We start from the raw sequence: 16156 nt of genomic DNA on the forward strand, positions 1-16156 counted from the left end.
CTTGTTTGGGGGCAATTGAAGGCTCTCAGAAAATTGTAGGAGGAATGGATTAATTTCTCACACCAAGTTGGGATATTCATGACCTCACCAAAACAACATATCAAACCCTGAGATTAGGACATAGGCCTATATCTTTGGGTAATGCAGACATCAGAAGCTATCATCTACTGTAAAACCAGAAATTTTTGGGTGCATGAGACTTTTACAAATTCCTGAAGCAGCCAAGATTTGTGCAAGTAACAAGCACACAAACATTTTTCTCTACATAACACATTAAATGCCAGTGGCAATTTGCGAAAGTTTCATGCCGTGAAAAAGGCAGTTGGCTCCAATTCACAATAGTTTCATGCTGTGAATGTTTCAGGTTTTACAGTATTCTAGATTTTCAAACCCCAAGGTTTGACATACACTGTAGTGTACATTCCTAAAAACAAAAGTTATCTCCTTAGTATGGTCTATCCCAGGTACTTTGATGATCTACATTGCAAATGTACGTGTACCGGTATATTTGAAATGCTGAAGAGATTATAGCACAGAAGATTCAAAATGTCATATTTCAACTGTTTTAAAGGGAAGGTCCTGTTTTGGTTGATGATGGCACGTCGGGATGAAATTTTTTGGCAAGATAATGACAAACTACTTATGAAATATGAAAGAGCATTGAAATTTATGGGGAATTCAAAGTTTGTTTGACAAAAATTGGTCTAGAAATGGCTGAGAAATGCAAAAATACGTCGTCCGATAAAAGTGTGGGACCCACACTTTCCCCCGTGATAAGACCTTACCTCCCTCTACCGTTTGAATTTGACTACATTGGGCTTGGGGCTTTTTCAACCGTTATCTTCCGCACACGCGAGCGATGTGTACCGCACGGCTTGGTCTGGGAGGTTGACCTTTTCACCTCCGTGAATTTGGGAGAGAGACGGCGCGGCGAGGGAATATTGCGTAATCATGGGGGTTCATGGCACATTTGCAGACCTGTATGCACGTCGTGTGTGCGTGGAGTTCTGTGATCGCACTGCGCTATCAGCCGTCGCGTCGTTCCGTTTGTTTACTTGAGGGCACATAGTCTCTTTTCCTCGGTGTGATGCTGCGTATAGAGCTCTACGGATTCCGACTCGAGAGCAACTAAAACAGTTAGGTTTTGCAAGACGAGGTATACATACGTCTCCGACCCAGATATCTCGCAAAAGAATATAGAATCTTTCGAAATGAGGCGTAGGGGGCAACGAAGGGATCGCGATTATTGAAACTGGACAAGATGCCTTCATCCCGTAGAAATGAACCGACGCGACACCTGGATCTACCGACCCCAGCTCGCGATGTCCTGAGTGAAAAAGTGAGTATACAGGCATTTAGTGTAGAAGTTAGTCAGTCCGACCCATCTTTATTCGTAAGTGCATGATGTGAGAGTTTGAAGTTTATCTCGTAAAGAATATCCTGTGCCTGCTAGAAAAGATGTATGTAGGATGACCCACAAAAGGCTTGATTACTTTATTTTTTCACCTTGATTTTCAAGGTTTTATGCGTGTAAAAAGTTCAGAAAAATAGATTTCTGAATAATGAAATTCGCAAGGGGTAATCGGCCAAACGAGAATGAAGTAGGGTCCCTTTGTAGTGCCGAGTGTTCGTTGATCTGAAAATGAAATAAATTTCCTTATTCTGAAGCGTCCATAGTATTCTCAAGATTATGTGTATCGATCCGAAAACGAAATAAGGCTCGTTATTCCAAAAAGGAGATTCGTTAGTCAAAAATGAAGGAATATTCGTTATTAATTCTAAAAGTGAATAATATGTGCCCAAAGAGAATGGGGGAAGGGGTGATCATAATTTCTGTCGAGTATAGTTTACGTGAGATTTGGAAGGGGATGATCTACACTGTATACTACTAGGTAGTATCAGAAACAGGGGAACACAATGGCGCGGCAGCATTGCACCCTCGTCGTGTCATTTTCTTCTCCCTACCTTTGAGTAGCCCCTATTTATAATAACCGTTTCTACATCATATTACATAGCTCATCCTTATGATGTAATTAATCTGTCATATCATAATCATAAAAATGAAGTATACAATACCTGCAACATAACGACTAACGCTGGCCGTTTGGCGGAGGTTCAGTGGTCCGATGCATCATGATAATGTGCGTGTGTTTGCGTATCATTTTCATTCAATTTTCTCTGCGTAGTATCCTATATACTTTTTTATATGTATTTTGATTTGTATTTTGATTTGTTTGCTTTTGTTTTCAAAGCTCTTCAATTACTGTTTGTTATTATTAAATTGACTGAGACTCTACATGTATATGCCGTAGAAGACTGTAGGTTGTTCATTCACTGTGTCAGTTTTGTCCATCTATGTAGATCGTACATAATATTGTACATAGATCCATCATGCTGAATTGCTGTTTGCTTTGATGTGCCCTTTTCTTTGAAGTACTGAATAATTATGAAAGTTATAATAAATGGAAATATGAAATAGATTTTGTAATTTGACAAGCTATAAGATGATTTGCAGGTTGCATAATTCCATTTCCATTTCATAATTTGTTATCACAGTCAGTGAGAACAGCTTGATGTCAGGTTCTAAAACTTTTTAGGATGCTGTGAGTATGTTCCCCGGATGAATCCCTTCTGAGAAGAAAAAAAATCTTCAGATGTATATTTTTTTTTCTCAAAAGGGATTCATCCTGGGAACAATGCGTGTATAATTTTTCATAGATTGTCGGTTATGAATGCAACCAATGTGTTTTCCTTTTACACTTTCAGTAGGCTATGGATACTCTACATCTCAAGTGGCACTTTAGTGGTTTCTCGGGACCTCTGAAAATGAAATCAGACCACCAAACTTCTAAACAGTTTATATTTTGACGGTTCCATCGGAGAACTGTGTCGAAAAAAAATTTTCCTTTCATTGGTAGGCCACGATACATTTCTTTTTTCGGGTCATCAAAATTCGAATTGAACGTTTTTGTAAGGGATCCGAACAGGACACCAAAAATAAATGAATAAATAAAACTCAAGTTTGTCTCGGAATTAACTTGTGAAAACTCAATTGATTCCATTAACAGGGAACGCGGGATATTACGATGAATCATGGTAGTCAATGAGATACGTTGTATGACCCGACGTTACTCTTTCAATAAACGTTTACGCGTGAAAAAAGAATGAATCTCTAATTCCACTGTATCAATTTTTTTTTATAGATCTCAGGAGCAAATCGAGAAAAGACAGGAATGCGCATTGGAAGCCAGTCAACAAAGGTAATGTTATTCTAATAAATATATCAACAAACGTGACCTGTTCTTTTTCGCATTGTGTGTGTGTGTGTGTGTGTGTGCATGTGTATTTGTGTGTTTGTTTTATTTTGTTTTGTGGTTTTTTTCGTAGAATGTGAAAACACGTAAGGCCTATATCGGCCTATATGACGCTTATTTTTATTCCGCGAATTTCTTATTAGTCAGAATGGAAGGCATTGTGTGAATATCATTTTACTCTGGTACATAAACTACGGGATGTGCAATTGAATCGTATATTAGTTGAAGAAAATGTCTACTCATGGAACCATGGTAATGATAAATTATATATGAAAATGTTTCTGTTTTGTTCTTTATTACACAGGCAGATGTGTTCAACAAAATAACAAAACCAAAACCAAAAGCACTAAAAAAATTGGAGAGGTTCGGACATGCCGATTTTCTATTCCCGGCCACGAAGTATCGCCAGAGACAAGTCGCTTTATCCATCTGTCTTTCTCCTGAAAAGTTTCTTCCTCCACCTCTCCGAAGTTCGGCTGAGCCCCTTCACAGCCTGAACGTTCCTGGCGAAAACCATGCCCAGCCCGAGGCCTGTCATTCCATCTGGCCCGCTGCTACCACTGCCCACCTGTCTAAAGGGTTGATCATTGGGGAACGACGTTGATGGCATCACAGCGAGTATCCACGGTGGTTGTTCAAACTGTGTGAACAGTTCCTTTGGTAATCTACTCTGCTGTGGAATCGGCAGTAGACTATATCATGGTGTACTATTAGGCCGTATTTTTTTTAAAAATACAGTGTACTGTACATTGTTCTAAGTTTTGCACACAACTATATCCCCACAAACACAAGAGCCACTATTAGGGTTCGCGCGTATGCCAAAAAGCGGGATACAAGTCTCGAGATTTACATGACCATCGTAATCACGAGATTTTTGCAAATGTGCACACAAAATCCCACTAATTTGCGCGATCAGCATAGCGACGGTACCCCCAACAAATCTTGCACTTGATTTCTGAAATAGTGCGCTGATTTGCTCCCGGTGACCGCGTAAACGGCTGACCGAAAATACTTTACTCATCTCCAGATTTTATATTCCATCATTCAAGCGAGCATCACAATAATGGGTAAATGACAACATCACACTACTGTGTGGCAGCTGCGTAAATATTGTCGGTACATGCAAACGCGTGAAGAGGGGGAAAAATCTCGAGATTTGGAGTTCAATCGTCATCCTGGGTCGTCATCCCGCTATGTTGTTATACGTGTGGATCCGGCTAATGGCGCGTAGATATTCTACATACTGGAAAGATAGTAAACACAATATCAAGACATGCATGATCATGAATGCGAGCGATCCGGGTGAACAAGCGCATGTTGTTTCATTGTACTGATAGGGTATTATGAAGGAAATTGTACGTATAAGGTCCACGAGTGTTACTAACGTCTTAGTAGCCGCGTTTGTACGTACCATATAGCGGGTTACCAAGCTCCCCGAAACTCGAGTTTTTTTTTTTTTTTTTTTTATTTGTTTTCTTTGTTTTTGTTGAAACCGTTAATCGACACTCTGCAAATTAATTGGTTAGTAGAGTATACTATGCGCTCGGAAACTAGAGTTTGTTGGGCTTTTTGTCTGTTTCTTTATTTGTCTGTTTTTATTTTTGCAGCCTTTCTCCCTCACAGAAATACTAGTAACTCGCTAATTGCCTATCGATAAATCGATAAAACTACAAGCATTGTTCTTGAACCTCACAGACATTGTCGAGTGCACGCCGTTGTGGCGTGCGCTATGAATGATGGGATATGAAAGATTCGAGTTTTTGTGGTCGACCGTTCACACGTATCTGCGGGACAAAGATTAGCGCGCGAATAACAGCAAGATTTCTTTGGTTTAGCATTGCGCTGCTGACCGCGCTTTGTTGGGTTTTTGTCCACTCGTGCAAAGAACTCAGTTTACTAGCGGGTTACAAATTTCTCGTTTTGTTACCCAGTAATTTTTATACGTGTGAATCCCCCTATAGGCGTGTATAGATGGGTAATGAGTGCCAGCGCGTTTTCACTTATTTTTCATGTTTATTTAGGCTGTATGTTTGTTTATTATTGCCCTTGTCATATTCAACAAAACAACAAATTACGATACAAATATTATACTCAGTATACATTACGCAACAGTCACTCCAAAGATATTACCCTGAACGCCCATCCCCCGTCACATGGACGTAGGGCCTAATTTACACTGTACAGTGACGTTCAAACAGTAAAAACATTGACTCAACGATCAATCATTAGTTCACACATTGTATACACACATGTTTACATGTATGCTGGTTAATTTCTTTGGTAGTGCAATACGCTGTACAGGCGTGCTGGTAAATTCCCACAAGATGTTCGTAATCTGTCCTTTTTAGCACCTCGGATAAGCTTGATTTTCAGACATTTCCTTTTTTATGTCAAAGGTATATTTTTTCTCATCCTTTTCTCATATTATCCCTGTGAATTATCCCTGTATGAATTTTCTTTGCAAATATGTGGCTCGACCGTAAGTTTCTTATAGATAATCTATTACATCGGTAAGTATGTAAATTTTGCTATTAACAAACAGGCAATGTTCGCACCTCTTTAAAATAATGGCAGAGAGAAGTTTAAATTTGCGCTTTCAAGCACAGCGATATGCTTGACGTGGAATTATTATAGGTGATATATTGAATACGACTGGGAAGAACACTGTCAAACCGAAGATAATGATAATTCACATGTTACTGCTCAGTATTATCAGTGTAATTCATTTTTGTATAATATTCACATTATTAGTATTATGTCTCGCCATCGTTGTTGTTCCTGTTACTGGTCATTGGTCATTGGTGTTTTTTTGTTTTTGTATGTGTGCTATATGCCTATATCTCGCGAATCGTGAAGAGGCTAATGGCTGGGAGCCAAATGATATCAGATAATTATTGTCGATAGCATTAGCACTAACTGGAACGGATTCCACGTACTCTGGCGTTATGAGCATCGTCAAAATAATCTTGACAAAACATATTTTCTCCTCAATCAAAACAGAGGTTCTCGGGAGGTTTGTAATGACAACTTATATAGAGAATGAAATCATTTGTGATGATGATAATAGTACAGTATTCATGATAATCATTACAATGGTATAAAAAACGGTAACAACAAAGGCAACAATTTCAAGCGGCAATACCAATTCCAGGAGTTAGCTGTTTTGTTTAGCAATAACCTCGATTTTTTTTTAATACCACAAACTGCGTGTTTGTGATTGATGAAAAAAAAAGTTAAGTGCATTAATTACTTCACGCAACCTCATTGGCCTCATTAGCTGTTATACGAGTTGATAAGAATAATCACAGAAATATTCATTTTCAAAAGTGATTGACACTTCGTCTTGTAATTGTACTTACATTTCCCTTGAAATGTTGGTATGTACGGTCCGATACCACCATCTCCGGTTCTGTCCGAGGTCATAATGTGCAGTAATCGTGGATACTGGTTAGCTCGGTTAGCTTCAAGAGGGATAATTTTAAAGCGAGATGCCGATCCAGAGCACTTGCAAGATAAACTTTATACACTGACGAGAAACTAACTGTAAACAACCGAGGGAACTTGATTAACCACAACTGAAATGCTCTTCCAGTGAATATAAAGCATATGAAAATATGTATGTAGGGTTCACCTTCAAGATCAACTCTTCTTGTTTTGTTCTAATTTATTTATTTTGTAATTCAATTATTTTTAGTGTCTTTTTATTGCACTTCATTGTACTTGAATGATGGTGAATAAAACTAGACCGAGTTTGTAATCCTTGACAAGATCAACCTTGTTTCGTTATGTTCGTCAAGTTCACAGCTTTGTCGACCTCATGTTTCAGCAAGGAACTGTGAACGGAAAGATATCCCCTCCCTCTCTCTCCCTCCCTCTCTCTCTCCTTCTCTCTCTCTCTCTCTCTCTCTCTCTTTCTGACCTTAGTTTCAGGCTTACCGTGTTGTTTTGTTTCAGTTTTTACATCAGAATTGTCGGAAAAGATTTGAATGTAATCCATGGTCGGGGAGGTGTGCTGCCGCACATTTTCAGCCCTCGTCTTACTGCATCCGATTGAAAAATTGCCTTTTATACATCGACGTTTATAAGCATTAGAAATCTGATCAGTGTTTTTGAAGTATCTTTGACAAAATAAATCATGGATGTACATAATCGAGAAGAATTCAAACCTACAACCTCCTGATCTCCGGATTTTCAGGAATATATTGACATCTTATTCCTACACAAAATTTTGGTACACTGTCTTTTACATCTATGTATCTGTATATGCCCGAAATGAGTTGGATGTGATGTATACAATTTCTATAAAATGATACATGTATCTATAGTTCACACCAATGTCTCATCTGTATTATGGTTGGCGAATTGTCTCCATGTTGATACTTTATAGTTTTCCCCTCCAAAATAGCCCAAAAGAGTCTTGCTATTTAATTTAAAGAGAATTGCTGCAGTCTGTAGGCCTATCGTATTTTTATACTATGTGAAAATTATTTACCATAATACACGCATTCTTTTTAAATATTCCAATGTTATTGTATATAAGATCAACAGATTTATCATTATTTATTATAAGGCTTGTTTCTTATACTACTTACCTTTTCACATCAAACAAGATACATTGTTTAGCACTGTCAGAATTGTGATTGAAAAAAAATTATGTCGTGTGGTTTACATAGGTACATGTATACAATACAAGTATTTATTATATATACATATATATATATATGTATATATGTATATATGTATATATATGTATATATGTATATATATTTATGTATATTATATATATATGTATATATATATATATTATATATATATATATATATATATATATATATATATATAAAGTAAAAGAATTAGTAGAAGAAGAACGCCGTAAAAAAATAAATCATAGATCTTGAAGATCTTAAAAACGGAGCATAGCTCTCAAATACTGAAAGGCAAGGTCACACTCTTCATCGGTTCAAGAGTGTGACCTTGCCTTTCAGTGTTTGAGAGCTATGCTCCGTTTTTAAGATCTTCAAGATCTATGATTTTTTTTTTCGGCGTTCTTCTACTAATTCTTGTACTTATTATCATCACCAATTTTTTATTACAATTCTGTATATATATATATATATATATATATATATATATATATATATATATAGGCCTGATGTTATTACTATTTCTATTTCTGTTCAAATGCATGCAAAGTGGTTGCTATTTTGCTTTTATGTTTATGTCTCATCAAGTCCTTGAAAAAGGCTGGTGAAACAGCCGAAAGCTTGGGGAATAAAGGCAAGACTGAACATCACTGCAACGTCTACACTGCAAGTTTTCCTTCCGTCACACACACACACACACACACACACACACACATATATATATATATATATACGTAAAACTGTCTCGAAATTACTCAAATTTCCAGTTCTATTCTGAAGAATGGGAAAAGACACGCGAATACAAGCGGTGTTCAAAATTTACAACAAATACACATGTACACACATCTCTGTATGAACACTGTCAAACACTGTTTGTGATATGATGGTCACTGCATGTTATAGATTTTGCTTGTGGAGATAGATTGACAAGAGTTTTTGCTTGACGGCATCGTCTTCCATACGGTTACAGCTCGTTATTCCGAAGGTTCGTTATTCCGAAGGCTCGTTATTCCGAAGGCTCTTCAGTCCGAAGTTTCATTATTCCGAAGGTTCGTTATTCCGAATTTCATTTTCGGATTAACAAAATCTTCGATAGCGAACCTTCTGAATAACGCTACAAAAATGTTCGGATTAACGAACCCTTTTTCATTTTCAGATTAACCAACCTCTAGGTATAGGGAATTTGTGTGTTTCGGATTAAGGAACCTTCGGAATAACGAACCTTCGGAATAAAGAACCTTCGGAATAACGAACAGCACCCTTCCATGTACAGCCAAGATTTCAACCTGCAGATGAGCCAAGACACCTTGTTTCATACGTGAGTATATAGGTATCATAAAAAGCTGTCATTGATTTGAAATTGTAACACGACATTTCCATATAGAATAATGTAAACCTAAATATAGAATCATATGAAATGTCTTTCAGGGTGTCTTACTAAAAAAATTTTGATTAAAACATTGTTGATTTCTCCGTACCGAAACTTTTATGGATCATCACATCGCCTCCAATGTATGCGTTGTTAATAACAAACGCTCAGTAAGATTTGTGTAATATGAACCATGACTCCATTCTGTCAATATATTTCGAGTTTCGCAGTCGAATTTCACTGTGGGGTGTTTGAGAGATGTACATCATGATAACTGCTAGGGAGTTGAATGTTCCAGCATGATCCTGTCGAATTTACTTGTATTATAGGTATACATCGGAGCTCTATTGTAGCTCGATCCACTAAACATGGGCAAGTCAGTTTGCATGCTATGCACAGTGAAATCAGTGAAATTTCGGCCACTATAATTATACTGAACAAAACATACGATCCCATCGCTGACAAAAACCTGACAATTGATATTATATATAGCATTCTAACTAGAAGTTTCCATGAAGTATAATACAACATAAATATGTAATCAAGTCACTGCCAGGGGGTCTTACCAAAAACAATTCTGAGTAAAATATTTTTGATTCAATGATTCATCACATCGCGGTCGGTACGTGTTTACTTATTTTGTTTACACGCGCTAAGCAGAATAAAGCAGAATGAACCATTTGTCAAGCAGGTAAGTCATATCATTCATGACGTGATTGACAATACAGACTTTGCCACAATAGTTCCGTAACGGTAAATTAACACAAAATCTATGATCATCGTTTGATGATAAGAAACCAAGTGTTGTCTTTATTATATTCCATGAATACTTCACGTATAAAACGTTGTGATACTATATACGTACGATACCTGCCCGTAATATGGATCATTCACGTAAACAAATCCCCGCTCTTATTTTTTTTTTTCGGCAGTTGTAATGGGGAAGTGACTGTATGTGTATCAGACACAGCTATTAAAAAAAAGGTGATTTCATTCATGCAAACGTGTATTATTACTACTTTGTCGCATGATTTCGGACATGAATTTCATACAGTTCAGAAGCAGCAGTGAGATTGAAATATTAACATACCTATAGAGATGACCCTTGGTTGCTAAACATACCGATTTGGCATTCAAAATCAAGGAACCAGCCAATAAGTGGTATATATTTTCCTTCTCTAATTCAATTCAATGTAATAATTTCTTTATTTCCATCTTTGAAAAGACATGATTAAGAAAAAACTTTGAATTTCAGAAACTCAAGTCCTACAGGCCTACCGGTAATTGCAGTGTCGTTGATTTTCAATTGACAATTACAAATGCATGTCGCATAACTCACATTATCATCAAACATAACTCTCTAAAAAAAGATAGAGTGAAAATATTTACTCTCGAAGGAGTGAATACAAAAAAAGAGTGAATTTAGAGTGAAATTGGAGTGAATTTCGAGTGAACATGTTCATTTTCACTCATTTTGGAGTGACCGCAGGGATCACTCGAAGATTTTGGACTTTGCCACAATAGTTCCGTAACAGTAAATTAACACAAAATCTATAATCATCGTTTGATGATAAGAAACCAAGTGTTGTCTTTATCATATTCTATAGATACTTCAGTATACGTTGTGATACCAAGGAGGTACTACGTACGATACCTGCCCGTAATATGGGTCATTCACGTAAACAAAAATCTCAGCCTCGAATTATACGATTGGTAACAAAAGCTATCATTGATTTGAAATTGTAACACGACATTTCCATAGAGAATAATTAATAAACCTAAATAAAATGTCTTTCAGGGGGTCTTACTAAAAATTATTTGATTAAAACATTGTTGATTCCTCTGTACAGAAACTTGTGAATGGTTCTATCACATCGCCTCCAACGTATACATTGTTTATAACAATATAACGCTCAGTGAGACTCAATAGGCGCTTTCACATCAGCCCGATGTTTCGAAATAGCGCGCTATTTTCTGACTTGGGAAATTAAAAAATATCTCGAGCTTGGATTTTTATCGGGCTGATGTGAAAACGCCTATTGTGAACCATATAACTCCATTCTGTCAATATCGCCGGTGGAGCTCTATTGTAGCTCGATCCATGGCATGGGCAAGTCAGTTTGTATGCTATGCACAGTGAAATCAGTGAAATCTCGACCACTATAATTATACTGAACAAAACATACGATCCCATCGGTGACAAAAACCCGACAATTTTATTGATAGTATATATAGCATTCTAAGGGTGCTGTTCGTTATTCCGAAGGTCGCTATTCCGAAGGTTCGTTATTCCGAAGGGTCGTTAATCCGAAACACGCAAATTCCCTATACCTACAGGTTCGTTAATCCGAAAATGAAAAAGGGTTCGTTAATCCGAAAATTTGTGGCGTTATTCCGAAGGTTCGTTATTCCGAAGATTGGTTAATCCGAAAACGAAATACGGAACAATGAACCTTCGGAATAACGAATCTTAGGAATAAAGAGCCTTCGGAATAACGACCCTTCGGAATAACGAGCTGTAACCGCATTCTAACTAGAAGTTTCCATGAAGTATATACAACATAGATATGTAATCAAGTCACTGCCAGGGGGTCTTACTTAAAATAATTCTGATTAAAATATTTTTGATTCAAATGATTCATCACATCGCGTTCGGTACGTGTTTACTTATTTTGTTTACACGCGCTAAGCAGAATAAAGCAGAATGAACCATTTGTCAAGCAGGTAAGTCATATTATTCATGATGCGATTGATAATACAGACTTTGCCACAATAGTTCCGTAACAGTAAATTAACACTAAATCTATAATCATCGTTTGATGATAAGAAACCAAGTATTGTCTCTATTATATTCTATAAATACTTCACGTACAAAACGTTGTGATACCAAGGAAGTACTCCGTGATACCTGCCCGTAATATGAGTCATTCACGTAAACAAATCTCTGCTCGTTAGCTTTTTTTCGGCAGTTGTAACGGGAAGTGACTGTATGCGGTAAATTTTGATTAAAAAATGATAATAAATGACCGGACGATAGATTGCCTGAATTTCACCCCAGCAATTTTTTTTTTTTTTTTTTGGGGGGGGGGCTGTAACTTCACAATTAATTTCTATAAAAATGTAGTGTCTATACTAATGTATCTTGGCTCATTTGGAGGTTGAAATCTTGATGCAAACTTCTTTCGTTTCATGTGTGTCAAGCTTCAGACTGCAATATAGGTGTAGCGTTTCAAATATTGGCGTCGTCTATCTGTTTGTATACTTTCTGAAATGTCTTGACACAAAAAAAAAAATAAAAAATCGGAAGTTACCGATCGAGTTTTTTTTTCCTACTTTTGGGAATTGTGAGGGTGGCTAGTCGCGATTATTCAATAGTGCCTCACATGCGCTGATCAAGCCTGTGTCAAGACAGTCATAAACATATCTCTGAGCTGGCGGTTTGAACATAAAAAATTCAATCGAAATCCATCTAGGATCTTTTTTCTGTGTGTGTGTAGTAGCTAGTACACGTGTGTCTAGTCTTCAAACTTTCATGTTCGAATAGATGATAAAATCGTTGATGCCGGTGGTTCTCAAGTACAGACATACGTGAAATATCTGCAGTCGGTGCCATAACCATTCAATTACTTTCTTCGGACTCACAAAGTTTAGTACCCAATGGCACAACCTTGGATACATAGTATTCAATGGATGGAGCTGTACATTACTAGACATTCGGATCATTTCCATAACCAGGTAGGTAGGGATACTGGTATCGGCGACCCAACACGTTCAATGGGGTTACGATACCGGTGTGTGTTCCACCGTACACCAAATGAAGCAAGTGGCTGGGCATTGGGTATTGTGTGTGTTTCTCTGGTGTGTGTAGGTCTGTACGGCGAGAGTTGGGAGAAGGGGAGAGAGATTCTGCCGAGAGTCCTTGGGGAGCTCGCAGAGTGATAGGAAAGCCTAAAAATAGATGTGTTTCGGTCAAGGGGTCAGGAGGGCCTATCGCTTGGTGGAATGGAAGGCGTGGAAGGTGGCTGGAGTTTGGCTCGCAAAACGCAGAGACAGTATCGTATTGCAATGGAAACGGCAGGTGGCGCTCTGTATGTAACGGTCATCCTGATAGATGTTGGAAAGATTTTGCCTTCTTGCAGCAAATTACTATGTACTAAATTCGTAATTTTCTCATCTATTTTACCCTGTAATGTGAAACGAACCATCGTGGATGTTGATACTATCCTTCCTCAACACAATTTCATCAAGTATTCTGCAAATACTAGCATATAACATTCTGATACGCCACATAAACAGGAACAGGACCATCCCTTTAAATACAATTGTGGTATTTTTTTTTTCCACAAAATTTTTCATATGAATGTGGAAGAGACAGAGATAAGATTGGGTCAAAACTTCAGCAATTTTTTTTTTTTACTATGGTACATCAATACAGAAAATATGGCTTTCTGTTGTTGCTTTTTTAGCTCACTTGAGCCAAAGGCTCAAGTGAGCTATTGCGATCACTCTTCGTCCGGCGTGCGTCGTGCGTAAACTTTTTACAATTTCATCTTCTTCTTGAGAACCCCATGACCGATTTTCACCAAACTTGGCAGGTAGCATCCCTAGGGGATAGGATCTCAATTTGTTCAAATGGGCACCATGGCCCACCTGGGGGCCCCAGGGGGGGCCCCCAAACCCCCTAAAATTAAGGAATCTTTAAAAATCTTCTTCTCTATTAAAAACCAGAAGTGATAGGGCTTAGTTAATACTATGAGTTAGTACATTGATGACTGTAGTTTCAAGTTTGTTCATGGGGGAATCAGGGGTGCCCCCCCTCGGGACCCAGGGGAGGGGGGTTTGGAGGGGTCCTAAATTGTACATTTTCATCTTCACTTTGAGATCCCCATGTCTGATTTTCACCAAACTTGGTAGGTAGCATCCCTAGGGGGATAGGATCTCAATTACCTCAAATGGGCACCATGGCCCACCTGGAGGCCCCCATGGGGCCCCCAACCCCCGAAAATTAAGGAATCTTTAAAAATCTTCTCTAGAACCAGAAGTGATAGGGCTTAGATAATACTATGAGTTAGTACATTGATGACTGTAGTTTCAAGTTTGTTCATGGGATTGGTGGAATCAGGGGTACCCCCCCCCCCCCCCCCCCTTGGGACCCAGGAGAGGGGAGTGGGAGGGGTCCTAATGGGGCCTAAATTGTACATTTTCATCTTCACTTTGAGATCCCCATGTCTGATTTTCACCAAACTTAGCAGGTAGCATCCCTAGGGGGATAGAATCTCAATTACTTCAAATGGGCACCATGTCCCTCTTGGGGGCCCCTAGAGCCCCCCCCCCCCCCCCCCCCCCCCATTAAGGAATATTTAAAATCTTCTACTCTAGAACAAGAAATGATAAAGCAAAGTTAATAACATGAGTTTGTACATTGATGACTTTAGTTCCAAGTTTGTTCATTGCAGATCCAGGGCTGCCTGCCCCCCCCCCCCCCCCCCACTCACTGGAGTTGAGGGGAGGGGGGGGGGGCATATGCAGACCTAAGTTTCCAATGTTCTCAGGTAAGAATGTGCAAGAATGCATGGAAGGTGAAATTGCAATACTCAGGTGAGCGCGTGACCCCCGGGTCTCTTGTTTTTTTGGGGAGGGGCACCAAAGGTGTGATATGCATTAAAATTACAGCATACAGGAAGAATTCAGTCTATGCCGTTATTTCTAAAGTATGTATCATTTTTAGATATGTTTTTTTTTTTTTTTTTTCAAATGCATGTATCTTATAGTGAATGTATAAAAATACATCTGAAAATCTTAAAGATTGCATCAAGAAGTTTGAAAGTAATGTGCTTTACTCTGGGTGTCCAACCTATTTTTGTCAGTATTAACAAATGTAAACGCAATGTGGGTTTGATCAAAGGTCCTTGATAGGAGATAGAGGACTGAAATTTCTCTGGTTTGAAGAACTCTAGATGCTTTATAAGAACACACACAAAAAAGGAAGTCCTGACAATGGCAATGATCATGGTAATTTGGACATGCTGCTGAGTATTGAAATTAATGATGATTTTTCAGTATCCACATTAATGCCTGTTACAGCTAAACTATTGAGTAGCAATTCTACCTTTGATTGCATTGTGGGATTTAAAAGAAAAAAAGAAAAAAGAAATAACACCCTGTTCACCCACACTGGTATCTTAAAACAGGTTTAAAGATGCGTAGACCCAGAAAGCGGACTTGTGGAAATGGGTCATAGCATAGGGGCTAAAGAGGGGTCGATAGCATAGGTGTCTGTAGGAAGCTTGCGCCGTCCGCCCACGTACTACGCCTTCGACTTAACCACCGGGTCTATGTGTCTTTACAACAAAATTGAGACAAACTGATTTTCGCATCGCAATGCAGATTGCGCATAGCAACCTTCCTTGCTTGCGTCGTGCACACATCATTTTTATCACAAATGCTTATTTTTGGTGCCTGTGAATGGGCTTTGTGACTTGAATAGTCTCACCTGACCTGACAATTCTCTTCTCGCTCCTCTTGCAATCACTACATCTAGAAGGCCTTTGACAAAGCCTAACACCTCTTCTGCCCAATATGTACCAAACTGTACTTTGCCTAATGCTTTTACATTTCACCATTGTGTGGAATACAAAATTTGTATTATATGATAATGATGATGATAAACAGCATTTCCATTTGTATAGTGCCATTTGTCTGCAAACAACATTCACAGGCCCACGTAAAAACACATTATTCATAGAATAGGTGGTAAAGACAGGTCTTTATTTCAGATTTCAAGATTCTCACAATTCTAAAGTCGGACTGATAAAGAGTTCCACAGACAT

The 16156-nt window shown here is 38.2% G+C and overlaps 2 protein-coding genes across 2 annotated transcripts in view; one reads left to right on the top strand and one right to left on the bottom strand.

The window, feature by feature from the left end:
- LOC139738819 (2-oxoisovalerate dehydrogenase subunit beta, mitochondrial-like) overlaps positions 1-16156 on the bottom strand; it is an 89384-nt gene that overhangs the window by 14913 nt on the left and 58315 nt on the right. The gene's annotated exons all lie outside the window — the stretch shown is intronic.
- LOC139738818 (uncharacterized) lies at positions 636-4022 on the top strand. Its single transcript, XM_071649454.1, has 3 exons — positions 636-1339; positions 3204-3260; positions 3619-4022. The coding sequence occupies exons 1-3, from the start codon at positions 1262-1264 to the stop codon at positions 3916-3918; spliced, it is 435 nt and encodes a 144-aa protein (XP_071505555.1). The 5' UTR covers positions 636-1261; the 3' UTR covers positions 3919-4022.

This window comes from Diadema antillarum, unplaced genomic scaffold (assembly GCF_040938485.1).
Source record: "Diadema antillarum isolate AM-2024a unplaced genomic scaffold, OU_Dant_1.0 seq00000768_RagTag, whole genome shotgun sequence".
Taxonomy (NCBI): Eukaryota; Metazoa; Echinodermata; class Echinoidea; order Diadematoida; family Diadematidae; genus Diadema; species Diadema antillarum.

Bases quoted from the DNA above. Each gene is read 5' to 3' on its own strand.
- LOC139738818 (XM_071649454.1), top strand. From the start codon at position 1,262: ATGCCTTCATCCCGTAGAAATGAACCGACGCGACACCTGGATCTACCG. The intron at 1,340-3,203 runs GTGAGTATACAG...TTTTTTTTATAG, and splicing joins GCGATGTCCTGAGTGAAAAA to ATCTCAGGAGCAAATCGAGA. The intron at 3,261-3,618 runs GTAATGTTATTC...TTTATTACACAG, and splicing joins TTGGAAGCCAGTCAACAAAG to GCAGATGTGTTCAACAAAAT.